The 27,349-nt window shown below is 51.4% G+C and overlaps 1 protein-coding gene across 1 annotated transcript in view; it reads right to left on the bottom strand.

Annotated features, from left to right (window-relative positions):
- SGIP1 (SH3GL interacting endocytic adaptor 1) overlaps positions 1-27,349 on the bottom strand; it is a 57,903-nt gene that overhangs the window by 17,525 nt on the left and 13,029 nt on the right. Inside the window, exons 3-16 of the mRNA XM_075037325.1 lie at positions 18,046-18,109; positions 15,468-15,492; positions 13,979-14,056; positions 12,732-12,788; positions 12,178-12,232; positions 11,104-11,279; positions 8,049-8,060; positions 7,359-7,370; positions 6,566-6,590; positions 6,124-6,175; positions 4,986-5,071; positions 3,632-3,724; positions 2,682-2,756; positions 263-718 (exon numbers count right to left, since the gene is read on the bottom strand). Coding sequence (XP_074893426.1) covers positions 263-718; positions 2,682-2,756; positions 3,632-3,724; positions 4,986-5,071; positions 6,124-6,175; positions 6,566-6,590; positions 7,359-7,370; positions 8,049-8,060; positions 11,104-11,279; positions 12,178-12,232; positions 12,732-12,788; positions 13,979-14,056; positions 15,468-15,492; positions 18,046-18,109 — 1,266 coding nt within the window. The remainder of the gene's footprint in view (positions 1-262; positions 719-2,681; positions 2,757-3,631; positions 3,725-4,985; positions 5,072-6,123; positions 6,176-6,565; positions 6,591-7,358; positions 7,371-8,048; positions 8,061-11,103; positions 11,280-12,177; positions 12,233-12,731; positions 12,789-13,978; positions 14,057-15,467; positions 15,493-18,045; positions 18,110-27,349) is intronic.

Here is a 27,349-nt window from a genome sequence, read left to right as displayed (position 1 = left end):
AGTCGAGGGGTTACGTGCGTAGCGGAGGTGGGAAGGGCGGCTGGCGGGAGCTTTGGGGAAAGGCTGTCAGACCCATCCGACCATCAGACAAGCAGCAAGGAGCGGGGGAGAGGACACAGGAGGCTGAGGGCAGACGCTGGACGTGGAAGCACAAGACGGCTGGGTGGGAGCGCGGGCGCCGGGCACAGGCACAACCGGGCGGGAGGGGACGGCGGAGGCGGTCACGGCCACACCGAAGCACACCCAACGCCGCGGGACGTACCGCTGGTGCTTCCCGTGCCGCTGCTGCCGCCCGGTCCGGGCGAGGAGACCACAGTCCGGTAGGTGGGCGGCGGAGGGGGAGGCGGGGTCGCTCTTTGTCCCAGCCCGAAATCTTTGGGAGAAGCAGCCGGCTCCAAGTTATCATCCTTAAGGTGGGGCTGCTCAGAAACCTTCTTGTGAACCTCTTCCAGGTGGAGCGGCGAGGGGATCGGGCGGGAGGGCTCGGCCGCCGGAGCCTCGGCCGGGCTGCCCACCGCCGCCGGCGGGGATCCCGCTTTTTCCCGGGGCGTCAACTCCGGAGTCGCGTTTTCCGGGGATTGATCGGAAAAATTGACCCACTTGTCTTCTGCGTTAACAGCAGCAGACTTGGGGGATAGCACGGGGCCAAAAATGCTGTCCAAGTCATTGATGGACGGAAGTTTGTCACTTTTGAGCTCTGCTGCTGTCTGGTCCCCTCCTGTGGTCAAAGTAGTTTATTTTACACTTAGCATTAACCGAGAGAGCTGCAGTCGCGCTATTCTCTACGGGGTTCTACGTCAGCTACTTTCTAGAGGAGAGGCTCTAAAAGCACGTTTTCTTATAAGCTGCCAGGGAATATAATTCATGTGCAAGAAAGTTTCTACGTCAGGTCATGGGCAACATCTAATGAACCACACTGGACTGCAATACATACACTGTGCGAGAGAGAGCATGCACCGCGAGCCAAGCCCTCCTCCTCCTCCTCCATCACTTTGTGCACAACAGGCTCGCATCCTCCCAAAATTTACAGCTGGCTCTCAGCCTTTGCTACACCATCATTATGTCATTATCATCACTCTGAATTATCAGCAGATAATAAACTTGTGCACTCAGCTCTCTTGCACACTCCACTATATATATATTTATAAACACACACGTATAAATATATATATTTAAACATGCTGGCTTGACACACTCAAGAGCCGGTGCTGGGCATGCAGTACAGGAAAGCAGACAGGGTGTACGTATTTCAGTTGCAAGCGGCAGCAGATAAGGGTATTTTAGGGCTCTGCTCACTAATTGCGCTGCCACGCAGCAGCGTTCCTATCTGACTTCATAACCGCCACGGAGACAGGCTTCATCAGCAAAATCCAGAGGAGGGAGATGCTCCGTCCTCCCTTTCGTGCCCTGCTTTCTTGCATTTCTCTGCCCCGAGGGCTGGAGCCTGGGGAGCTGGCAGCTCTCTAATGCCAGGAAGGCTGCCCGCCACTCAGTTACTTCATTTTGGGCAGACTGAACGGAGCGATGGGGAAGGACCGGGGCAGCACCGGAGCCCCCAGCCCCTGCTACAGCCACGTGCATACGGCTAAAACTAAGGTGCCCTCTGGGCTCCTCGTGTCAGCATCCCACCACCCCTGGTCCTGCACTTGGGGGATAAATTCTAGTTTTGCTAAAACAGGAAAAAAAAAAAAGAAAAAAAAAATCGACCACTGCCGCTTGCTTTACTGGATGCGCAGGCTGAAGCGTGCAGCAAGCCAGAGCCCAGCAAATAAACCCTCGCACATGGCTGGGCACTGCGTTTGCTCTTGCTGATGAATCTACGTATGTAGGTGGACACGCTGCCAGCCTGGCTACTTAGATAAATAGAAAAATCAAGATATGGGAGCATGAATGAAATATTGATGGCTAGAGCAGTAAGCTCGGAGCAGGGGATTTCTTCCTGGCGACGTTAGTAACGCCCCGAGGTGCAGAGACCAGGGGCTGCCCTTCCTTCCCCAAAACCTGCACCTCCGACACGCACCACCCTGCCAGCAACATGAATTATATGCTTATAAGCGCTTTATGATCCCCGGCTGCATCCAGCGACATCTTTCGACCCCTTCTTCCATCCAGGCTGTCCTTTATTCCAGGTACCATTCCATTCTCTCCCCCCTGCCCCTCTGCACCCCCAGCTGCCAGCCCCAGCCCGCGGGACCGGGGGGGCTTCTCCCACCTCCCCCGAGGGCAGCAGGAATTTGGGAGGGCAGGACCCGCTCCCCTGACGCAGGCAGGCGCCGCGTGCCCCGTTATTTCATAAGCACAGACCGCACGGTGCCGCTCCAGGCGGTGACAGTGCTCCATTTACTCCCAGTTTTGAGCAAGACATTAAAGCTAACATTGCGTTTCATTTCTAGAAGTGACCGATGCCAGCGGCGGGGGAAGGAGAGAGCATTAAATTCACCAGGGCGACACCGACCCGGGAGTCAAAGGCATCTTTGCACGGCTTCTAAAGCAGCGCCCTGGCTGCAGCATCCGCCGAAGCACCGCGAATGCAAAGGAAAAAGGATGCACGAGGACCGGACCCGTGTCCGAAACGCGGCCACGGGGACCCGACCCCCCCAGCACAGCCCCCGCGGGCTCCGGATCCATCTACCGGGGCTGGGCAAGGGCACGCGCGCGGAGGTGCGGCGCCGAGCTTTTACCTATTCCCACCGTCAGAGGAGAGCCGGTGCGCGGCGGTGTGGCCGGGATGTTTTTCGGTGGGAGCGGCGGAGGAGCTGCAAAACAGCGGAAAGAAGGAAAAACTCAGTCGCGATGCCGTCGGGAACGTGCACCAGCCCTGGGGGGATTGCTGGGTGAGCAGGAGCAGCCCCAAAGCCCGGGAGTTTACAGTGTTTTACCAAGTGACAAGCAATCACTGGTGGCCTTTTTTGTTGGGTTTTAGGGTCTTTTTAATTTTTAAATCTTAGACTGTACTCGTATTTTAAAAACCTGAATTACCATTTTAATTAAACCTTGTAGCCTCCGAGGCACATATCTGCCTCTGCGTTCCTCTTGTGCCCATCCCGCGTGGATCGGGGATGCACATCCAGGAGGAACGCTGTGGCTAATTAACCCAGCGCTGCTTTACCGGGGCATTTTTACAAAGCAGACGTAAATAGCATCCGATTCCGAACCTCCTGGAAGAGCCGCTCGGGAGGCACCGTGGCCGCTCTGGATGCGGCTCAGCACCATCAAGCACCCACGTCAATCACGAGTGTCGCAATCCCCTTGCAAGCTCTGGATGGGGCCAGAGGTTGCCTTCACCTTGGCCCAGCGGCACCAAGGCTGGGGGGGGTTGGCATAAAATAAGTTGTGCTAGCGGCTAGGGAGGGGGAAAAAGGAGCAGGGGAGCAAGGAAAGAATGACTTTGCAGCTAGGGAGGAGGAAAAGCTGCAGTTGCCCAGGCACTGGGGAGAGCTGCAACGACAGCTGGGGGTTTGGGGCCAGAGAAATGGGTGCTTCCCACCTTGAAGAACCACCCTCTAACTTGCTACGCGATTAAAATGTTACAGAACTGCACAGTACCAGGAGTCTGGATGGCGAAAGTAAAAAGATTTGATTTCTCTATATATTCATTTATTTTCAGTGGATAACCTGCACGGTCACTTACTTCCAGTTGGGAAAGGTCTCGGTAGCTTTGGAGACTCTACGCTTGTGTTGACTGGCTGGACGGAGCCCCATATCTCAGGCTGATCTAGAGTAGCTGAAAAAAAAAAAATCAAAAAATAAATAAATACACATGCAAAGGCAATGATAAAACCGACTATCTTTTTACAAATACCAAAACACACAGATGAGACGTGTTTATCTGAGGCTTGTAAAGAGAGGAAACTAAACAGTGACAGAAACCTCTGCTTAATTAAAGACAGGGATTTTTCTGTAACGTTAGATAATTACAAGCTTGCCTGATTTTTAAACAGGATGTGCCAATTAGTTTGACACTCATGCTGCTTGACAAACAAAACAATGCCATTTACGTATTTGGAGGCTTATTACAGTAAGTGAAACATTGCATTAATTGCAAAAAACGTCTGGAATTTTAGGATACACAGAAAAAAACCCAGGTATTAAAATGAAAAAATCCAATTATATTCAGAAGTTGTAGGGGAAAACAACCCTCTTCTGTATCTCATTTAAAATTTTTGCACTGTTTTTCTTAGGCTATGTGTAGAGAACTGCACGGAAACATAGTTTTGATTATAAGAATTAACCGGAGTCATTAATTACAAGGCATAACTAGGCTACAAGTGGCAGCGGCCATTTCGTGATAGCCGAGCCGGGAGGAGGAGACCTCTCCGGGAACAAACTGCTCCAGCGGGTCAATGGGGTTTTTCTTTGGGGAGAACAAGGCTTGCAAGGGAAAGCTGTAAAAAGAAAAAAAAAAAAAAGGCAGGGGGGGCAGGGGGGAGAAGTAAAGTGTCCTTATACTCCTGTCCAGGGGAATGCTGTTTTGGGGAAAAAACGACATCACTGAGACGACATCTTCACAGGCACAGGGAGCTGTAAAGCACTGCCAGATAACTATATTCATATCTTCCGTCAATTAAATTAGTGTGATGCCAAAATGCTGCTGCGGTGTCGGAAGCTAACGGCCGCTGCTGTTAAACACACCCCGCTTCGAGGCCAAACAGGCAAACCCGGGGTTTCATTTGGAAGTCAGTATTTTTCATATTCAATAGCCGTTCTCTTTCAGGGTCTGTCCCAAGACCACGTAATTAACTAATGGACTTAAACACTTGCTCTGTTTCCACATAACCCACGCAGACCCCGACCCCACGCTGCCTGCGATGCAACTACCCGCCCTTCGCTTTCTGCTTTAATTTGGGGTTTTTTTTCCCCCCTCCTTTAAGAGGAGGACTTGGGGGGGCGTCGATGAGCGGGGCTACCCCACCACGAGCCGTCCCCGGCACACGGCACGGCCGGGGGTCTCTGCCAGGAGACCCGACCCGCGTCCCCCGACCCACCGTCCAGCTTCTGCTCCTCGAACGCCGACTCCAGCGGGGGCCCGAAGAGCGGTGCCAGCGCCGCGGGGTCCTCCCCGGCTTTCTTGCTGCGGGACGAGACAAGAGCAGAGGAGCCGTCAGGTGCAGGGTCGTGCTCCACCCCGGTGCCCGACTGCCAATATGTGCGTTTTCAGGGAGAAATTTCAGGGAGACTAACGGGCACCTGGCAAAACACAGGGTTTCTGGCACAGAAAGAGGAAAGGAGAGCGGCAGCACTGGCTGTAGCACTACGGTGCAAACCGTGTAGTGCCCATGCAGCCGCTACGGCACTGGGGAATGCTTCAGGGTTGGTCGGAGCTACTCCAGACTGCATGGAAAAGGGAAAAAAATAAAATAAAAAGTCATGGTCTGGATCACACTCTGGTCCAACACACCCTGCGGCTGCACAGGGCTTGCTCCTAGTGAGATTTGTTTTCTCTCCGTACCAACTAGTCCGTTTGCTTTCCTAAATCGACGTATACCCGCAGCACCCGCCTGCCAGCTCTCCCTGTGGGTCAGGCTCAAGGCGGCTTCCAGCAGCGGACGTCCTGCTGCTCTCGTGGGAGCGCAGTATGGATGCCGTGCATCCAGAACCAGGGATGCCACCGGCACCTCCATCCTCCACGGTTTTGTTTGGCCGCGCTCTGCGGGGACCCACCATCGCTGTCTGGGCACCTTCCCTCGTTTCTCATTTACTCAGCATCCGAGCAAAGAGCCCGCGGACCCAAAGCTCCCTGTGCCTCTTGCGTCCTGCGGCACAGAGCATTTACTCTGCTTATTTAAACACCAAACGCAAATGTTTGGCTGTCTCATGAGTCTAAAAAGTTATAATACTGTTGTTTCTGCAGTGGAGTCTTTGATTAATCAAATTGGGGCAGCTCGGCTAGGCAATATTCGTACGGCAGTAAATACACAGTGAATTCGCTGCGTTATTCTGGGTTTGACCTATCCAGGTATACATGAAAAAAAGATCAAAATCTGGAGGCGAAAACACCGTTGCTCAATGGGAAGCATCTGTAAGTGCGCAACTGCCCACCAAAACGTTTAAAAAAATCACATTGGGATGATGTGCCTGAACATAGCTGTAATAGATGACGACACCGACAGACCCCGTACTGACCTGGCGGGGTCCGGCGTCGGCGTGGAACGCCGGGGCCGCGCGATCTCCTCACCTGCGGCACAGGACGGACAGTGCGGGGTTAGAGCCGTCCTCCCCCCCGCGCCCCCCCGAGCATCACCCCCAGCCCACCCGGACAGGGCGCTTGCACCAGGCGTGCCACCGGCACGGCACGCGTCCCGTCCCACGCCTGCTACGGAGATGCTGGCAGCAAAAGGTCTGGTTTATTAATTCAGATTTTTGTTTTTCTGTAGAGCTGGACTAGGGAGCTGCGCTGTTTCTATAGGGCACCCCAAGGATGTCCCATACGGCTGCCTTTAAGGAAGATATTTGGGTGCCAACATTTCTGCCAGGACCACTTTAAAGCAAACCTACCCCCCCCAAAAGCACCACCCCCCCCGCCATAACTACTATTCTTGAAGGCTGCAGAACAGAACATACTTACTGGATAAATTCCTTTTAATCGTCCCCTGGAATTAGAAACACACGAGGTAAGCGGGATGCACAGGGACACGGGTGCACGGCAATTGCCACCCAAGGAGGGACGCGGCAGGAGCAAAGCAGCCCAGCAGACGTGGCAGGAATTGCCTATCTAAGGTGATATTTGCTGTCCACGGCTGAAATACACCCAGCTGCACGTGTGCGTCGTGAAACCCCATTTGCTCCCAGCGTACAAGGAGCAGAAAAACCCCACCGAGAGGATTTTGAGCCCCGTAAAGCCATCACCTGGCAGCGCTGCCGTCGCAGCCGCCCGGACCGCCCGCGGCTTATGGGGGTCACCGACACCCTCACCCCATTAGAAACGGCATAACCCCCAAATCCTCGCGTTTGGCGACGATTTAAGCCAAACGGTGTACTTTCAGCAATCTAAATCCTCGCTCTTGCCACACAACGCACACGTGCACAGCTAAAGCCGAACCCTCAGGGCCCCCCCAGGAGCTGGGGCTGCGTGGCAGAGAGGGGACCGGGGGGGGGACGGGGTACTGGGGGTACCCCAGGACCACAAGCAGGGTCTCTAGGGGGTTTACAAGGGTGCAGGTCAAACCACAGAGGATGCCCATCATTGGGGACCCCTTTACATGGAGGGGGGATGGGGACACGAGATCCCACCATCACCTGGGGTCACAGGAGGGGATGGCTAAAGGCACCGGCACCCTGCTCCCCCTTCTCCCAGACCCCACCAGTATCCCCGTCCCCAGAGCGGGTGGGGGGCAGAAGCAGCAGGCACGGGTGCTTACCGGGCTGCGCCGCTGCGGTCAGCGAGAAGGAAGAGAGAAGAGACACCTGGTCAGAGAGCGACAGGTCAGCACCCCAAGTCCCCCAGCACCCATCGCACCCCTCCGCCACGGCTTCAGGAGGCGCGGTGCCGGGGGGGTTCCTCCTCCCCCAGCATCCCACCGCCCGCAGCGCAACGCCTTGCTCCCACGGGTCACCCCGGCCATGGGACCGCAGCGTCCGGAGAGAACCCAAACCCTGCGGAACGGGTGAATTTCCCCATTTTGGGCTCAGTCCGAAGCCCAGTCCTCTCGGGGAAGCCATCACCATTGCGTACAGCGGCACCAGAGGTCACCGGCCACCGATGGGTTTTTCTGCCTTTTCATACCTTTTAATGTGCAATGATGTACATAAAACATGCCCGGATAAAACTGTGCCCTTATACATCTTGCCCCAAACCACCAGCTTTTTCACCCAGACTATACCCCCAGACTAGGTACATTGAAAGCAAAGACAGCCTAGCTCTATTTTAAAATGCTCTAAGTTAAATCAAGGGAGAAGGAAAATAATAAACATCGAGCCTTCCAAAATGGGAGGATTTGTTACTTGCATTTTACGTTGCAGCTCTACAGACATGCGATACAGGGATCGTGCAAACAAGAGAACACAAGACTGAGTTAAAAAATCGTAAGAGAAAAAACTGTATTTCTTACCGGACTTTTCCTCTAAAAGAATGCAGAAAAATAAAAAAAGAAAATGAGAAGATAAGGTATTTTCTACAAAGGGATAACAGAGAAATAAAAAGATTTGTATTATGACCAGAAGCATCAGGTGTATAACTGTTAAACATACAGCAAAGCAGAGTCATGCGCACATCCAGCCAGGCTGTCATTCATTCAGACAGAAGATTGGAGTGAGAGAGAGCATATAGAAATAAAAACCTGCATCTGAGCCATCTTACAGGAAGGATTCACATGCTCCGTTGTTAGCGGCCCCTGCTAGCTATAGACAAAGGCCATTTCCCAACCTGTTGCATTTCTTGGAAGGGTCCGTATGAGAGGAAAGTCAAGTATGTGATTTTACCCTTAACTGCTTAAATTTAAGGCTATTACTCATCAGCTTTGCCCAGCGACTATTTTTTCAGAGAGCTACCAAGCCCCCGCTCCTGCGGCTGAGTTTTCACGGCGCAAAGAGCGAAGCGGGCAGGAGCTGCCGGTGGGAAGGAGCGGGGAAGAGGGTGGGAGGTCTGAAGATGCTGGGCTGTTACTGGTCCGGTACGTGGCACGGACAGGTTGTACCACCACCCGCATACTTCTTCTCGAGAAATGAGACCTGAGCTATTGGGATTCAGGCAGAGGACGCAGATGATGCCAGTTTACAACAGCGTCCCCAGTTTTCTTCTTGTCTGCAAGTTAGGGCACCCTAATTTACACCCCGAAGGGATGGGGAGGACAGTGCCTATGGACACGGCATCTCCCACCCCGCTGCTCTCTTCCAGGAGGGACGGGATGCCGGAGCAAGGCTTTGCAGCTGAGTTTGGAGAGGAGATGAGCCCAGGACAAGGGCAGGAACCCAGACAGCAAAGCACGAAAATCCTGCGGATGCAAAACTCCTTCAGCCGGCTCCTGCCCGGGGCACTGGTGCTTTCCCAGACACTGGTGCCGCTTGCCAGAATCCGGCGTGCCGGGTAGCGCCCGGGGAGCTCCCCATCTGCACCCTTTGGCTCCGTACGCCGGATTTTGGATCCCAACATGGGGAAGCAGCACTGTCCCTTCTGTCCAGCCTGGCACAGGGCTTTCCCGAGCCCTTTGGGTTTTGCAGAGCGCGTCCCCGCTGCTTTGCAGGGAGGCATCGGCTCCGGCCCTGGGCTGTGCTCTGCCAGCGGCGGCCAGGGGCAGGGATTTTCCCAAAACAAAGTGCAGTGTCCCAACCCGATGCCCAAAGGGTGGGCTTCGGACCGCACCGCGCTGATACACACAGGCGTGCTCACCGGGGGCTAAATCCTTCCTAACCGACGGCAAAACTCCTCCCGACTGCAGCAGGAAAAACACCACAGAAAAAAGGAGACAAAATCGTATCTAGCAAAACACACATTTTGTGGGGGTTTTGTTTTTCTGGAAAAGGTGAGGTGCAGAAGACCTGCTGACCACATCAGCCTAATCCTCATATACCAGTGGAAAACTGTTCAAGTATGTCATCAGTAAGAATAAAAATAAGCAAGGAACTTTGGACTGCTAGGAGCTGAGTGTAACCGCTCGATAATTTCTTCCTCGATCTTTATTTATTGCTAGAGACAAAACTGCTTTATATTTTTTGGCTAAATTCTCTGAAATCCCTACAGCGCAGGCTGCAGTACAGAATCAATGAGCCGCTACACCCCGGGACGGGCGAGTGCCTGCGGTGCCCGGAGCAGCAAAACCCCAGGACAGGGGCCTGCTGCCAGCAAGGGATGCAGAAATAAAAGCCAGGGGGAAGGAGAATACACCAGATATAGACTTGGCCCCTTAAATAAATTCTCAGTGCTTCCCCCATCCCATTTTTAAAGTGTTGCACTATTTCCTCTCTCCTCCCAAAATAACGTGGTCTCCTACATTATATACATACACACATGCGGGCACCAAACTGCTGGGGCCACCACTTTGCAAAACCAAAATCAGCTTGGCTTTGCAATAAGAAATTCTATGTTTTTTTATTTCCTCTCTCAAAGTTACCCACCTGTTTGGCAAATAATTGCCAGTCTCCAAAACTCCACCCACCACCTCTTTTTTGCTTAGTTTTGGTGGGTTTTTTTTGTTTGGTGGTTTTGGGGTATTTTTTCCTTTTTTTTTTTTTTGTGCTTCCCAAAGCAGCCAACTACTTTTTCTAACCCTTGAATGCTAACAGCCAGAAACTCCCTGGTCATAGCACAAAAAACCTCCAGAAGCACACGTCACCGAAAGGGACCAAGCATCGGGGGGAAGCACAGCCATGCCAGAGGGACTCAGTGTTTCCAAGGACAGTGACTTGTCCCAGAAGCTTTCACTAAACTTGGTGACCTTGCGTTGGTTTAGGAAAGAAGAAATAAAGCGCAGTAATTATATTTCCTCTTTGCTTAGAGTTTGAGATTCATTCACACTTCAGATACAGGCTATTTATAAATCATAGAAAGCTTCGCCTGAAAAGACACTGTAGCCCACACTAAAGCCCACTGAAAGACAAAAATCAAATCTTTTCACGGCTGAACAGATTGGGATGAGACAACAGAAATCTTGACAAGCTTTAGGAAAACCAGAGGATGATGGTATTTATACCGGGAGGGACTAAGGAGAGATGACCTTTCCTTCCAGGAACCCTGGATTCACCCCCGGGGTGAGAAATATCCCTTTAAGATCCCACAGCAACAGTGGGGAAAACCCCACAGATGCTTTCACTGTCCCGGGAATCAGGGCAAAACCCATCCAATTTATGACCTGAACGATGACTACATTGAAAAATGAGGAGAAGGGGAAAAAATATGGGAATAGTATATGCTGATCTCAGTTGCCCTGTTTTACAAGCAGAAAAGGGAATTTTAAAGACATTTTGAACTGGAAACATCACTGCAACACGTCTGAGCTCTACCTGCAGTCATGTTATTGGCTGCATATCGACTAGACCCTATAAATAAGGAAACAACCGCAAACTTAACCGTTGGCACCTAAGGAAGAGCCCCGGCTCGCTGGGGACGAGCCCTGGGCAGCACCGCTGCTTTTCCAGCTGGGAGGAGAGACAGAAACGCCAAGGACTCACCACGGGGGATGGAGAAAGTGCAATGTTGCCTATCGACGCCTTCAGCTCGTCCACCGTCGCCGCGCTCTTCAGGATGTCTTTAGCCTGCAAAGGCTTGATCTTAATGTTGAATTTCTTGTGCGCCTCCTCTTCCTCTTCGGATTCGCTCGAGGAGTAGAAGTGCTTTCCTTTGGTAGGTAGAGCACAGTTAAAGAAGGTTTCCTTCTGCTGCGAGGGCACAGCCTTGGCGTTCAAAGGCTCAAGCCTCCCTGAAGAGTGGGAATTAGATGTTCCCGAAACACTTATCCCAAATGCCCGAGGGCACGGGTAGCACGTGGGGGCAAATCCTACCGCTGTGATGTTTCACTTCTTTATCCACGTGTGGGCAGAGGATATGGGAACTGGTGCTTGCAGCGAGCCCTGGTTTAGCCCAGCAGTGATTTGCCTCGGTGTCCAGGTTCCCTCCCCATCGTGACTGCACCAGCTCACCACCCGCAGACAACCGGCATTTTTCAGCGGCAGCAGAGGAAGAAATTCTGCTTTTACCACTGACCTTCCTCCAGCTGCGAGGAAGAGGCTTAAAACCCCCTGCCAGCCTACGAACTCGGCACGTGCATGGGCTCTGGCCATCAACGTCTCCTCACCCGTTAGCAGGGCGTGCTACGGCAGCCGCAAATTGATCTTTGCTCATTTTGCTTTTACTGCCGCGCAGACTATCTGCCCTGAAACGGCATCAGCTGTGACGAAGCATCACACGTCCAGCACCCACACGCAGAGCCGCGGGTGCACCCACCGCAGATGGGGTGGGACATCGGGGTCCCCACGGGACACCCCACTGGGGTCCTCCCCACGCTGCCTCCTCGTTTCATGGCAGTGGATCAAAGGCAACGAAAATCACCTTCTGCTCTACTGCCTCCGGTAACTCCCTCTGGGAGGCAGTTTTAGCTGTGGAGCGACAGCTCAAAAGGAAAATAAAAAGGGGGAAAACAAATAATAATAATAAAAAATAAATAGAAATAGCCAGCAGCCTGCCTGCGAACACCAGCTCATCTTACAGTTTGTAAACTGAGAGGCAAAGCCGACAATAAAGGATATAGCCTGGTTCCTCAGGTCGGATGCTGTATCCCTCCTCATCAAGCTCAGGTGAATTCTGAATAGGACACAAAAAACCCCAAAAGAATTAGGAATGCTAATTCTGCTCCTGGAAAGCCGGAGCAGCTCTTTCCACCTGAAGAAAATGAGGAATTTGCTCCACCGGTGGCCCCTGGGGAGCAAACAGCACCCGTGCTCTGGCACAGCACCCGCTGGGGCATTCAGCAGGGCCTGAGCACCCAGCCTCGCTGCAGATCGATTTTTGCAGCGCCCAGTTTTCACAGGTGAAATCTCACAAGGTTCGGTTTTTGCAGAAAGTTTTTTTGCAGTGCTTGGTTGCAACCCAGGGTCTTCTCTGGGTACCTGCAACGTCCCGCAGACCTGGGCAGCGCTCGCCGGAGCCGCCCGGTTTCTGGGTAGTTTGACGTGCAGATACAAAATACGCATCTGGACACAGCTAACACCCGGACATCGCCCAAAACGGCCACCCAGAAAACCAAGAGGCATCGCGTGCTGCACGGGTGCTGGATGGAGGGGAGGCTCCTTGGGACACTTACGTATCTGTCCCAGTCGATCTCTGCATAAAATCCATTCGGGGCTCCATTCGTTTTCTTCTGCAACACATCGGAAAACAAAATTTCCAAGTTTTAAATTAAGGCAACAGGAACACAGCATACCTGAGACGCGTGCATTGACGTGGCTGGGATGCCACTGGGTATTGCTGGAGCTGCCCGCGCCGGCACTACGGCGAGCTGCTCTGCGCCTGCACAGCGGCGATACCCAACAGCGCTTCCCATTTCTGGAAGGTCTTCCATACCAGAGAGCTAAAAAGGTTGGGGTTTTTTTGTTTGTTTGTTTTTTTGAACATTCCTTAGCCAAACGTACAACATTTCTTACAGAGAAGAAATGAAATGGCCACTTCTCCGCGTGCCGGGGTGCTCCACTCGATGCCCACCGAGCACAGGTAGCACTGCCATTTATCAGGAGATAAACACCTTCTCCAGAACACGCCGAAAGAAGGATTTGGGTTCTATTATTCAGTATCCAAACCGCCCGCGGAACAAGCCGGGTGTCATCGCTTCACCCCGCGGCGAAGCCGGGTTGCAGGAGCGAGAGGTGCCTGGGCTGACCCAGGTGGGACATGGTGTTAGTGCACGACACGACACACCGACAAACACACACAGGTTATTGCTGCTTCGGACTGAGGCGGGGGGCTGGTTTGGAAGGAGGCTTTGGGCATCCATCGCTTGCGGGACCCTTTGCTGGTCTGCTCTGGGCATCCAAAAAAACCCCCAAAGCTCCCGCTGGCCACCGCAGCCAGCAAGCGGTGCTGCAAGGCCAGCTCGGGGACTGAAGTTAGGCTGGGTTCTCAATTTTGGGCACCTAAAATAGATCATCTGCTTCCCTTCAGCTGCCGGAGCTAGCATCCCCCACCCCAGCACCCTTCCCAAGGGTCTAACGCCCCGTCCCGGGGCAGCAGCAGCAGCATGGGGGCTGGATCAGGCCACCAGCACCCTTGCCCTCCCCATTTCACCCAACACTCCTTATGATGCTGCCCAAGAACAGAGCAGCCTCATTAGAGGTACAAGGGTGGGGAAGAAAAAAAAAATAAATCACTCTGGATGCAGTTATGTGGGGCTCCTGCTTTTCCCCCAGTCCATTTGTATTTAACCCCATTTCTATTCAACTCATACACATCCACCTGACTGAACCTAAACGGTATTTTCCTATATTCTGGATTTCAAAACAAAAATTACTCACTGTTTTTAACAACCCTTTCGTAGCTGTAAACTGTTTTCCTTACCGAATTTTTTTTTCCTCCTTCACGCACACTCTCGGGTTTGCTATTGCAAGGTGGCTCATTGGGATGAGGGCTGGGCGGCTGGAAGGGATTGGGGTTTGGCAGAAAAAGGGTTAAAGTATCCAGTGGTTGGTTGTTTTGTTCTTTTTTTTTTTAAACACACAAAAATAAGGTACAAGGAATTAGCAAACACACTGCACAGTTTTATAAGAAAAGGAGGGCTCAGCTGTGGCTCCATTAAGAGTAAGCATGGTTTTTACTGGGGGGGTCTATTCAGCAGTCAGAGGATTTGCCTCTTGGCCACACCAGTGGCTGCAAACATTATGGTGAAAACATGTTTTAGGAAGAAAAGTTATACTAAATGTCTCCATTCTCCAATTCCCCTGCCTCCATTACATTCAGTGGCTTCATTATACCCCCCAAAAAACTGCATTTCTGCATCCTTCAGCTTGCTGGAGCACTGGAGATCCTGTCCTGCCCTGTGCTGAGCTTAAACTGCAAGCCACCTGGAAAAATCAAGAATAGGAGCCCAATAGAGAGGGCAGCCGAGCTCACCCAAGGGTCCTGCACCCGTGCCTGGCAAGAAAAGGCTGCCCACAGCACTGCTGCCGGTGGAGGGAACGGCTCTGGGCTGCTCCTTGCATTTTATTTATTTATTACTGCTGAATAGAGCCTTGGTTAAAGTGCTACCTGAGCTGCAGGCTCTTTTTTTTTTTTTTTTAATCACTATTTCTTAACAAGTGGCTTACGAACACAAGGCAAGAGCCCAAAGCCAAGGATCTTGGGTCAGATGTGGGAAAAAAAGGTGATCTCTCTAAAAGAGCAATTTGGCACCCCAATTTTTATATGGCTTTGTAAAAGACACCCCAGCACCGCTCTCCCTGCCAAGCCTCCTGAGGGGGTCTCATTTCCATTTTAGGGTGAGCTTCTAACATCTGAATTTGCTCTAGAAATAATGACCGGCACAGTCCCAGTCTGAACCCAACACACTTATTTGCAAAATTGATATCAAATGGCTAAAGGAGATGTGGTCCATCTACCACCCAGATCTAGCAGGGGCATTTCCATCTAACACCACCAATAAAAGCAGCAATAATTCAAAAACAAATATCTCCTTATTTTCAGTTTAATATAGAAAATAAAAATAGATACTGGAAACAGCTGTTCTGGCAATTTTCCCTTAATTCATTGTACAGCAAATCTGACCCAAGCCAATTAGCGGGAGTGGAAACGAGGATGGGGTTTTAGCAGGACACCTGGTCCCTCTGCCCACAGCGCTCGTCAGGTGTTTCTCTATTGTTGTTTTCTTTATGTCAGTTTTGTAGAAAACCTGGAATATGTCATTATTTTAAACAGATAGCTTCTTACTGACATGTATTTTCTATATTAAACAGCAAGGAAGAGACGGTTCACAAAACGCTGATGGAGGAATTAGCACCTAAGGGGCCGCGGCAGGAGAGGAGCGCGGGGCTGGGCTCCGTGCAATACTTACGATGCCGTCCCTGTCTGGCGACCCTCTGCAAAAAACAGAAAGGAAGGCAGCCACGTTAGCTCCCAAACCGCACCGCCGCCCGATTAACTTGTGGAAACGGTTTTCTTAACAAATCCACAGCAGCAACGGGTTTCGTTATGAAATTGTCAGCAAATCTGAATTACCTGCCATGTGCCCCTCATGAAACCCACATAAGGGTCTCTGTGCCATTGCTTTCATTTTATCAGATGACAAATTTTATATTTATTAGTAAATAAAGTGTTCCTGCTGATGATCACGGTCTCCCGGCTGAGGAGCATCCATGCACCCACCCCATGGTCACAGCCCTACCCTGGGTGTGCATTGCAGAAGACAATAAAAGTTACGTATAGAGTAATTTAGAGATATTTTTTTTTTCTTCTGCCAGAAGCACAGTCAATTCTTTTTTGAACGGATTTGAAAATTGATGAGACTCCTCAGGGATCCTAATCCCCGACTGCTTATGGGATTTGGACCTCGGTCACAGCAAACGGCGTGGCAGGCTCAGCCGCCGTATTTAAACACCGTCTAGGGATGCCAAGTTATTTAGTGAAAAGACAAATATGTTTATGAAAACCAGACAGGCTCCTCCGCCTCCCACACACTCCCAAGTTTTACGCATTGCCAGAGATTTGCCACCAATTAACGGCTGACTCGGGGCAGCCCAGAAACCCCGCAGGGAGCTGCTGCCCGTCCGGCTCTGGTTTAACAGAGAATAAAAACCACTTTTCATCGAACTTCTCCAATTCATACCTGTCTGCCTCCCCTCTGTCTCATCTCACGTGTAATCTCTTTGCACAAATATCTCTGAAATTCTTCCAAAGCAGCAGAAATTGTCTCTGCTTCTGCATTTCCCACCGTGCCACGTGAGCCCCAGCATAGGGAATGTCACCTCCCGCTCGTATCCCGGCCGCGGAGACCCTCGCCCGGCGGAGGAGAGGAGGGGGCAGCAGGTCCTTCGCCACCACGCTACACCTCCAGCGCATCCCGCGTCCCCCCAAATCCCAAAAACCTCCGGAGACCCCCCACCGCGGTGCCCACCCCCGGGTCCCGGGGCTGCGGTGGGGTGACCGGAGGGTCCGTCTGAGCCCACCGCCCCTCGCCGGCTGCCCACGGGGGATTTGGAAAGCGCTCGAAGGCGTTTGGGGCGATGACCGCCATGCGACCCCGCGACGCGCTAATCGCTGCTGCTCGCTAATTGCGGCGTCTGCTCCACAGCGGCCTTTCTACGAGCTCGTTACCATCACGAACGCCCCGGGATTCGTTATCTCCGCGGGCCACCAGCTTCCCCAGGCTCTGGGAAGAGCGGGGTACTGCAAGCAGATGTGGAAATCACAGTGCTGGCTAAAACCAGGACCTAGACCTGGCTCCATTGATTTTCCTTGAGCAGAAGAGGGAGATGCAAAGCAGCCTGTTTCCTGCCCATCCTTCCGATAAATTATAAATGAAGCCGTACACGGCTGGAACAGGAGCTCCTGGCTGGTGGATGGAGAGCCACCATTCCCAGTGGGAAGCCCCCTTCTCCAGCAGGACAACAGCTCGGTGCTGCACAGCTCTTTTGGGATGTGCTCCACATCCCCCCCCTATTTTTGGGCCCCCTTTTGCAGCAGAAAAAGCCCCGCAGGTGCGGGTGTAGCCAGGTTCACCACGGCCCTGGGAGCGCGGCCGGACCTGCAGAGTTGCAGCGGCTGTCCCTTCGCATGGGGAGCCTCACCAAATGCCGCTGAGATACAAAATAGCTCAGGGAAACAAATTTAAAGAAAAGAAAAAAAAAAAAAGAAAAAAACCCCATAGGGTTTCTGCTGTTCCAGACATGAAGTACTTCTGGAAAGGCCTGGATGATGCTGCAGGTGTGGGAGCGGGGGTCCCCGCTGCCTTTCCCCCCTCTCCGTCCCCAGAAGACGGGCTGCACGGGCTCCTTTGCCACGCTGCTTTGGGACATACCCCCCCCCCCCCCCCAAAAGCCACATCAGTGAGAGCTGACAGACCTCCCCAGAGCTCAGCACCCAACGAGACTTTCTGCACCCATACACAGCACCCCGCGCCAGATGTGGCGAGCACCCCGCGCCAGCTGTTTTCCCAGGAAGCAAAAGCAAAGCCGAAGGAGCGTGCGCTCCGTGAGCCCTCGTCGTCCCGAGCCTGCCCCAACCACCCAGCTCTTCGCTCCACCAACGGCCTCGCTGCCTGCACAGGCATCTGTTTAAATTGAATTTGCATCTAAAAAGATCTCAGCAGACGGGCAAATCAGTAGTTTGGGCAGAGATTAATCTGCTGAAACTCTCAGAGGAGTAATTTTCTTCTGATCACCGCTGTCACCATAAATTGCAAACACGTGGAGAACTGGCTTTATTATCTCTGCAGCACCACTGAGAAAATACCTTATTTGTTGGCCGCTGGATGTACAAGGGGAAACAGCTTAAATGTATTTGTTATTACAAGACTTGATCCAAGGATGACAAATGCCCATGATACACTGACTTCCTTCCTGTCCTGGCACATCGGCGTCAACTTCTCCCCAGTATCATTATATATTAATGTGGTTTATATATCATCGACTTACGTGGAATCAGTATCCTTTTCTTTCTTGCGTATACCAAAGGCCTTCCTTGTACGTTTTTTCAATCCTGGGGATAGAAGGAATATAAATAAGAATGTAATATTAATCTTACACTTCAAATAAATCCTCCAAAAGTTTCCTTATTCCCTTGTCACCTGTAATCCATAAAGAAGTTTAAAAAGACAGACCCAAACCCAAGAAACTGCCAGCAGGACTTTTCAGGTAGTGTGTACATTTACTTATGCCTTTTATTTGTTCACTTAACACTTGTTAACTTAATCTCAGCATGCGTGACTACATATTTCACAGTTAATATTTCTAAGCTTACCATCCTAATTATACACTCCTTTGCTGTGCTGCATGTGGGTCCTAATGCACGGTGGGAAAACCCTTCTTTGGTGTAAAAAACCCAGTCTAAACCATGAGGTTGGTTATCTTCTGCACCGATTCTTGATGTGCAGAGTGCTTAAAGTGATGCCTGGCACCAATGATGCTGGAGCTGGCCGGGAAGCAGGGTGCCCCAGAAGCCACAGAGCCTATTGGGGCAGTGACCACCGACTGCCACATCACTTTTAAAAACAGGTGGAAGAGAGTGGGTTTCCGTGAGTTTCTCCTTCTCAGGACTAAGAGCTATCCAGGAGAGAGATTTTTTAATAACTGCTTGCAGCAAGCACACCAAGGAAGGGATTTGGAACTTTTTAAACCACCACATTTCACCTGGCTGGCTGGTTTTCATGCAGATGATTTTCTGCTGGTGGTGCCCATCCAGCCCGACCGCCGAGACCCGGCCGGAGCTAGAAGCTGCTCTCACGTTGGACACTGCCGGACACGCTTGTCACACAATCGCTGCCAGCCGTACGATACCAATTAATTTAGGTCACGGTGTAATTTAGAGATCCTGGTGGCTGAAGCAGCCAATATAAACCATGGCCCTTGAGTCTAGAACAGCTATTGCTGGCCTCTTCCTTCTGGAGCTCCTAGGAGTTTTGCTTTGGTCTGGAAATTACCCAAACGTGAAGCACCGTGGGTTGGACACTGCTGCAAGGATGCAGCAACCACCTGGAGAGGCAAATGCAACGGCTCACACCGATGCAACGAGCTGGCCTACAGCAAACAACCGTATCAAGCATGCAGGAATCACAGCATACTCATTAGGAGTCCCATTAGCCACACGCTTGCCCACACAGCCCTCCGCTGCAAGCCTCCCTCTCCCCAGTGGGGAGCACAACGCCTTTGGAAGGTGCCGACAAGGTTCGGCGGCACAAACTGGGGCTGCCACGGCCGGGATACCGTACCAGAATCACACAGCTATACTTGTGCTAGAACGTGCTTTCTTAAAAAGTACCATCTAGGATTCAACAAACACCCTCAAGCTTCTACCTCGAGCGATGTGCCAAATGAGCCAAATCTCCTGTAGCTCACCTGAAATTGGCTCGACACCGCAGAAGCGCGGGAGCACTCATCCTACGAGCTGTCTGCTCCAGCACAGTTCATTTGATTGATGCTTTTGGGGGAGACTGGATTTCTTTGGTCTGCCTGCTGCTTTGAACATGCCCTTGAATTGAAATTATTTTCCGTTTTCCCAGGAACGTCCTACTCTTCTGGGCATTGACTGAAAGTTGCAACAAGCACACAAGTGCTAGCTTTCTGCAGCACATCAAAAACACCAATTTAAATATTATCAGAATGCAGGGGGGTGCTTCAGGCTCTCAATACCCCATGGCCAGGTGGTTTTTTTAGGCCAACACTAGGACCAAGCCAGCCAGGAGAGGCTCCAGCAGCTCTCCCTGGTGCTGCTCATGGAGCCTTGGGTTGGACATTTTCCTTGTGAAATTGGAAACAAAGGGAGTGCTCCTAAAAAAAAAAACAAAACAAACACACCCAGTGCACTTCCTTCCTCTGCCCAATGCAAGCATTACACGGTCAGGGATGAAGGAATCCCTTATGGGATCCATAGGCCCCCAGCAGCTGAGGGCAGCACAAGCAGCTGGGAGCGATGCTGAACCCCGTGGGCTCATCCTGCAACCTTGCGTGGACAGCTTGCTTTTTCTACATCGTGCCTTGCAGCTTCCCTACAATTTCTTCAAGACTCGAGCAAGCTATTAATAACTGAGGAAGGTTTCCATTAATCTCACCCCCTAGAATAACTTCATCCTCCAAACTCAAAGGAGAACAGGGAGGGCCAAAAACCCCAGAAATGAGGAGTTGTTCAGTCTTATCTGAAGAAGCGCCTGATTTGGCTAAATTTTGTAACGAAGCCTTCTGCTCAGTTATATAATAGGCCCACCATCTGCTTAAAATGGTAATGATTGAAGGGGAAAAAGGGATATTTAGGAAAGGCAGAACAAAAATGAAAGCCTCCTTCAGAGACGGTTGTCAAGAGAGGGTGGGAGCGGGTCCCCTGCCGAACCCCACCGCCTGCCCCGGGGCCAGGCACTGGCTGCCTGTCCCCTGACCGTGACACCAGAGAAGTCCGCGGTTCCGTGGGGGACAACGCGGTGATTTTTCCAGGACAGCTCTGCTGGGCTGCAGCTCAGAGGAGCTCAGGTCTCCCTTGATGTGGTCAGGGAGCTGTTAAAAATATCCTGTCTGATGGTGCAGGGACAGAGCTGAGGGTTGGGCATGGAAGGGCACTGCACGCTCTGGTCCTCAAGTCTTGTTTCGGTTGGCTTTAGGAACTGAAGCACCATAAAACCTGTTCTGGCAAGAGTCATCGTGATAAAAAGTAATAATAAGACCTTGTCTGCAGAGGGGACGCTACATGGAAACACTATAGGTTCAGGGGAACACCCCAGAACAAGACAGATTTACTGCTGGAAGAGAAAAGGTGATGGTAAGTGGGAGAGAAGAGGCAGTGAAGCAGCAGAAAGACGGCATGAAATAAGAAAATAGAGCAGAGCCATGTGGGGCATCAAGGGACGGCTCAGAGCAGGGAGGAGCCGAAATCACCCCTCGGGTGATGCTCTCTGAAGCAGCACCTAGTGCGGAGACCAAATCCCACCTTTCCCCATCAAGGAGCACCAGGTACCAGATCCAAACCGCTCTCCCATGGGAAGACCCAGAGAGCCACATCGCCCTGCGACGGCGGCGCCGGGTGACACCAGCACGAAAGGGTCTGTGTGTCACCCGAAGACACAGCCCACTCCTTCGGCTGTCCCCACTCTCTACCCAGCACCTCTGGGGGCAACTGGGCAAGACACCCACCTTCTCCTCGCCCCACCAGACCCGTCCCCTTGCAGGGCTCTGACTGGGGCTGGATGCCTGCTTGGTGCTGAGCCTGGGAAGGGTTTCCTAAAACCCTGAGGCACCCCACCTCGCCGCACAGGTCATACAGGGCACACTGGGAACACGTCTCCTCTGACCCCTGCTAACTCTGCCTAGCAGTGCTACAGCCTTCAGCCACCGAAATCCCATCAGCTACAGGGCTACCAGAGGTGTCCCAGGCCACCAAAAGTACCAGAGCGATAAAGATGGGTGTGATGTGGTACCCAGCTAATGTCAGCATCAGAGGAGGAGGATTTAAATCCCTGCAGCTGTAGCCTTCCTAGCCCTCTCTCCATCCATTTGCCCTGGGGACTGACTACCTGACAAGAAGCCTAATAATTCTCATAGCAGAAATGTTAACGCACTCAAGTATACTACATTAAGAGTTACAGAAGTCCCTCCCCACGTTCCCAAAGCCTCTTCCCTTCTGTCACATCCAAAATTCAAGGGAGAACCCACCTCTGCAGGCTCCCCTTGCTGTGGGGCAGGCAGCAGGTCTCTGTTTTAATCTCAGCTTAAAACTGCGCTCTGCATTGGATAGAGGTCAGGACAAAGCTCGAGCTTTCCTGCCGGTTTCACAGCACCGGAGGAGGGGGGCAGGCACAAACTCTGCCTTCCCACTGGCAGCTCCTGTGTTCCTCACCCCTGTTTTAAAGATTAACAGCCGATTTCATTCTGCACAGTTATTAGGTGGCTAAAGCAGAGGTCTCCGAGCAGGAAAGGCCATATATTACCCTCAGCAGCGGTTTAGTTGATGCTCTTTGAAGGGCCACAGCAGCACCAGTAAGACCCACCGCCACATCAGACCATCACCTGCACGAGCTGGAGAAACCACCAGCAACCAAATACCGCACCCGCGCGTCCTGCTCAAAGACCAGCGTAACGTCCTCCTTCTGGAGGGGACACTTGACTAAAATGTTAGCGAACGGACGTATTTGACATCCGTGCTGCCTCCTCCAGCAGGTTTTCCTCAATGAGCCTCATGCAACGACAGCCCAGAGCCATTCGGGTGCTATTACCCGTGCAGCAGCAAGAGTGCCTAAAACCACGTCAACGGCCACAAAACCAGCCTTGCCCGCAGAGGCCAAACATGGGGAAAGCCACCGGCCCCTCCAAGGTACAGCAACTTCACGTGTCGCAATTAGTCCTCATCAAGCCAGCCAAATGGCTTCAAATGCCCTTACTCAAAGACTGAGAGTAGCCACAAGCCAAGGCTGAACTAACTGCTGTGTGCCAGGGATCTCATCTCGAACACAAATAGCTCTCTGAATCAGGAGGAGTTATTCACCTTTTATTTCCCTTTTTTTTTTCCTGGTATACCTAAGAATTGGCATCTGAGGACAGGGATTAGTATTTAACACTATGAAGCTTTCCCTATTTTACTCTTAAGAGCTACCAACGTCTTATTTGCTACACCAAACACTTAACACCTCTAGAAGAAAAATAGCCCAGTTCTCCCAAACCTGGTCCCTCGCCCTCCGTCCCCAGGCGGTGGGAGCAGCTGCTGCTTCTGGACCCTTGAATATCGAGGGGGGTCCCTGGAGAAAGAGCTACTCGCTCAGGAGGATGGGCCTCATAAAAGACATGGAAACCTGCTGTAGTTTCATAGCCAAAAGACTTCATATTTGGTTTTGGCTTGCTTTACTAATGAAATAACAATCCTCTCTTTGCTCAGCAAGACAAAACCGAGGGCAAGACAAAACTACTGAAATCCTCTGAGTCATATCCAGAGGAAAAAGTCAAATGGTAAATTTAAGTTTAAGAAGTGAGGGTGTAACCACATCAAGCCCCAAATAAACAACCCAAACAGCAGCGTCTCAAGCACTCTCTGCAAGTCAGCCCAGAAGTTTCCCCTGCCTGGACACAGCAGCAGCCCGCACCTACCATGGGCCCAGCTGCTGCGCCGATGCCATATTTTACATGAAAATGGGCACGTTTTGTCCATTGCAAACCCAGGGATCCTCAACTACTTCATCCTCGGTAGCAGAAGTCAAGTCTTAGGAACCACGCTGCTTCAGTCCATGTTATGTTTGCTTTTGTCCACTTTATATGTAATTAAATTAGTATACATCTTCATAACTTTTAAAATGCTTTACCTAAACCAACCTTTACATTAAAGCTGTTTACCAGCCTTAATAAAGCAGCAGGGAACCGACCCCTCCATGCACTACCTTGATAGTCATTAATATTTTAACCGCCTTCATTTACAAGTCTAATTGCCGATGTTACTCCAGAGAAGAGAGGATGGACCATCAGCAAGCGGCGGTCGGGCACCGACGGCACCGTTTACGTCGGCAGTCTTAAGGGGCTCGTTCTGCAGCAGCGTGGCCCTGCAGACCACGGCCAGGGGTTACGAGAGGAATTCTTCACCAGACAAGGTCTTCTGCTGCTCTTCCCCCCGCCTGCCGCCGAGTCACCGCAGGCACCAGGCTCCAGCCCCAAACCCGTCACCACAGGCCATTAACACCCCATTGCCACCGCTGTTACCCGGTTTCTTTCCCAGTTTAAAACGGTGCATCTCTCAGCTACCGCAGCAGACTACGTTTTAGTAAAGATTCACTTTTTAACCAGCAGCACTTGTATTTCCCAACCTCACGCCGGTCTCCAGCCCAGGCAAGGCTGCGGGCTTCACCAGGCTCCTGGTATCACAAATAGTTTTGCATTTGGTCTGCTGTGGTCAATCTCTATTTTCTCCCTTGTTGAGGGTATTTATTTCTGGCATTAGCCTCCCATCCTCTGTGCAAAGTGACATAAATAGTGCATGCCACGTCTTTTTACCAAATATCTGTCTTACCAGTCAATAAGTTACCCTTCTTATCCCCTTGAAGAACGAACTTTAAAACCCCTCTCTATTTCAAGTTGACTGGTGGTTCATTATTCCCCTCAATTCTCAAGGTTTCCTCTCCCTAGGAGGAAAAACATTACACTATTCTACACTTTCCGACAACGCACTCTGCAGCTCCCTGTCCCCAGCAAACGCTGTGGTTCCCCGCTCTCCCCCAGCCTCTCCTGCCGGGACCATCCCGCTCAAGCGCTTTGCTCCACCAGCCAAGATATCACATCCTTCACAGCACAGGGACATCCTCCAGGACCACAGCTCCCAGGAAAAAAACAAGGAAGATGCTCCTACCAATTTAACTAAAAAAACAAAAAAACCAAAAAAACAACAAAACCCCCAGACAACGCATTTTGAAGCATTTCTTATGGCTCAGCTCCTCTTGTATCAAAAAACCACAAAATAACCCAGAACTTCTTTCCCAAGAGGAATCTGTCCTGAGGCCAGATCAAAGTATTTTGCTTCAAACCAACTACAACCACCACGAATCCACACTTGGATGAAGCTCCGATGAAGGAGGAAGGTGCCCTGGCAGGAGCTCAGGGAAGAGGAACAGCCCCTGGGCTTTAACAGCACCAGGTACAGAAGTTTTTTTTTTTTTGTCTCAAGTCCCACCGATGGAAACCACCAACCTCTGCTCAGGGAAGGGACGACCGCCACCAGACCCTTGGAGATGGGGCCAAGGGGGACAGCCGTGCTTCCCAGCAAGAACCGAAATCCCCAGTGTGATGGACATTTGGCCTGTGTGTAAGCCTTGGTTTCAAGTGAGAAGGTTTACCTAGAATTGAAGATTTTTGGTGATGATAATTTTGATTGACATTTGGCTGGTGGGGGTCCAGAAACCACCTGCTCCCAAGGGTAAGGACTGGGCTTAGTACTCTCCCCACACAAAAAATTCTACATTTTAACCAGTCAGGAAATTATTTTTCTGAAAGTTTGCTGGAAAACCCCTTCCAAAAGGCTGGAGGAGTCACCTGCAGGAGCTTGCTTACTTTGCTACCTCAAAATACATAAAAAGTCATTTTTAAAACAAACAATTGAAGCCCCCCTGAAGACACACAATGCTGTATGCACATGCAGCTCTGCTCAGCAGTCGCGTGACCTTGCTGTACTTAATATTTCATCCCAGTAAACCAATAGTTTCCAGTGCAAACTGTCACTAAAGCACTACATTTAGCTTTGCCATGGGGGGCTAACAAAGCCATCTTTGATAACGAGCTAGCCAGGCATTAAAAGGTCCTTACTTTACCCTATTGGTTTTCCAAGGTACTGAAAAAAATTCTTATCTAGTTAGCAAAGTCCCACAGACACATATCACAAACTTCCACATGCTTACAACAGTTTCTCCCCGTTAGAAAACAGAAAAAAAAAAAGAGATGGCGGCCTCACTGCCACTTCTGTCACTCTCTGCCAGAGCAGAACATTGTTGGCATCTTGCCTGTGGCTTTCAGGAAAGGAGATACTTGAAAACAAAAGTGAGCAACAATAGTTGTGGGTTTGGTTTTTGTTGTTTGGGGTTTGTTTTTTTTAAATAAAAATAAATGCTGAGAAGTTTGGTCCTTATCAGAAGTTTCAGTTGGAAGACACTGAAGGACTAACAGTGTTTGAGAGCCTAAACCAAGATTGCAAATAAGTCTGAATAACACAGAACATGGCAAGTTACTGCTCTGGGATCATTTTTTCCTACAGTAGGAGTGGTTGCTCCTGGTTCAAGGTCCCAGGCTGTTGAGTCTTGTAAATAATGCTGTTTTGAGATGTGGTACGTCACCTTGCACCAGGGGGGTGCAGTGATGATGCTCTTGGTCACCATTGGAGGAGAAAAAAAAAAGTTTTGTACTAAACCCAAGCCCCACCATCAAGCAAGGACATGCCAAAGGGGAGCAGAGAGGTGGCATCACACCTGAGCTTGGTCCTGCTCAGCTTCTGCACCCAACCCCAGCACCCAACACTTCTGGAGCCACCCCAGAGCTGGCACACGGCTGATGGGAGAGCAACAGGGCAGCCAAAAGGCTGGAAGAGCTGGAGATGGGCACCAACACGAGCTTCGTCTGTTCGGCACAGCACCAAAAACCACGTCAGGAGCGGCTGCGTTGGGGTCCAAGTATTCTGTTGGGAATGGAAATACGGCCAGGAAGGGATCTCCACTCCAATGGGCAGAGGTAACACAAGATCCCGTGGCTGACTCAGAAATAGAGTCACATTTTCCACCGTGAGGGTAATTAAGTCTCTGAACAGGTTGCAGCGAACTCTGCCTAAGGAGATTTTGAATTAACGTTCAACACCTTTCTAAAAATACACATCTTATTGCAGCTGCTAGATGTGAAGAAGAAATTAGGGAAAGTCCTGTGGCCAAGTGGCCACCTCTGGGTTTGTGGCTGCTGACACACGTGTCCTGCTTGCCCCGGAGCAGCAGCCCCCGTGTTGGGCTCTGCTCCTGTCCTGGAGTGGGGGGTTTGGGCTCCCAGGACCTTCACGTCTTTCCCCTTCCCTTTAGTCTGCACCTTTTTCCCTTTGCAAACCACCCAACTATTCATCACAGCAGTTGGAATCAGGAATTCAAAGGGCTGGGAAATGGCACAGCCCTCGAGCCAAAACCCCCGCTTTGCAGGCTCTCAGCACGCCGAGGGAGCGCACACCGGCTTATTTAAATCCGCCCGGAGACAAAACCTGCGTCTGGGCATTAGACTGGCCCCTTTGCTTTGCAGGCACAATTCAGTTCAACTAACTTCTGTGCCTGCAGCGCAGGGTCGAGACCCCAGCCTTTAACTGCAGCCCCAGCACTTGGGAATACACCCCAACCCATGGAAATATATTTATATTCCATATAAATATAGGTCTGGGCTCTCCCCATGGCAAGACCCAGTGTAAAAATGGGCATCGCTGCAGCTGGGTGCAAACAGGAGCCCAAACATTTCCATCTCATGGCACAAATGCTCAGCGGACCCGTGCCCAGCCCTCCTCCCGCGCAGCGGGGCTGCCCAGCTCAGAGCAAGCCCCAACCCCAAAGCAAAGCTTGGGAACCAGGCCTTAAAATAAAGGGCAGCATCAGCGGGATGCATCGCAACACACGGGGCGCCGATTCATTTTTCTTCTGCAACGGAGCTGAGCATTTAAGGACTAACATCAGAGGGATGCAAATTGTTGCTCATGGGTTATTCACCAGCCTCAGTAAAGCAGTTGCAGAAATCGCTCACCGCCTGCTTTCCC

Source organism: Buteo buteo, chromosome 10 (assembly GCF_964188355.1).
Source record: "Buteo buteo chromosome 10, bButBut1.hap1.1, whole genome shotgun sequence".
NCBI classification, from domain to species: domain Eukaryota; kingdom Metazoa; phylum Chordata; class Aves; order Accipitriformes; family Accipitridae; genus Buteo; species Buteo buteo.
Note: the sequence above shows the minus strand (reverse complement) of the source record. Positions and strands in the feature narration are given on the sequence as shown.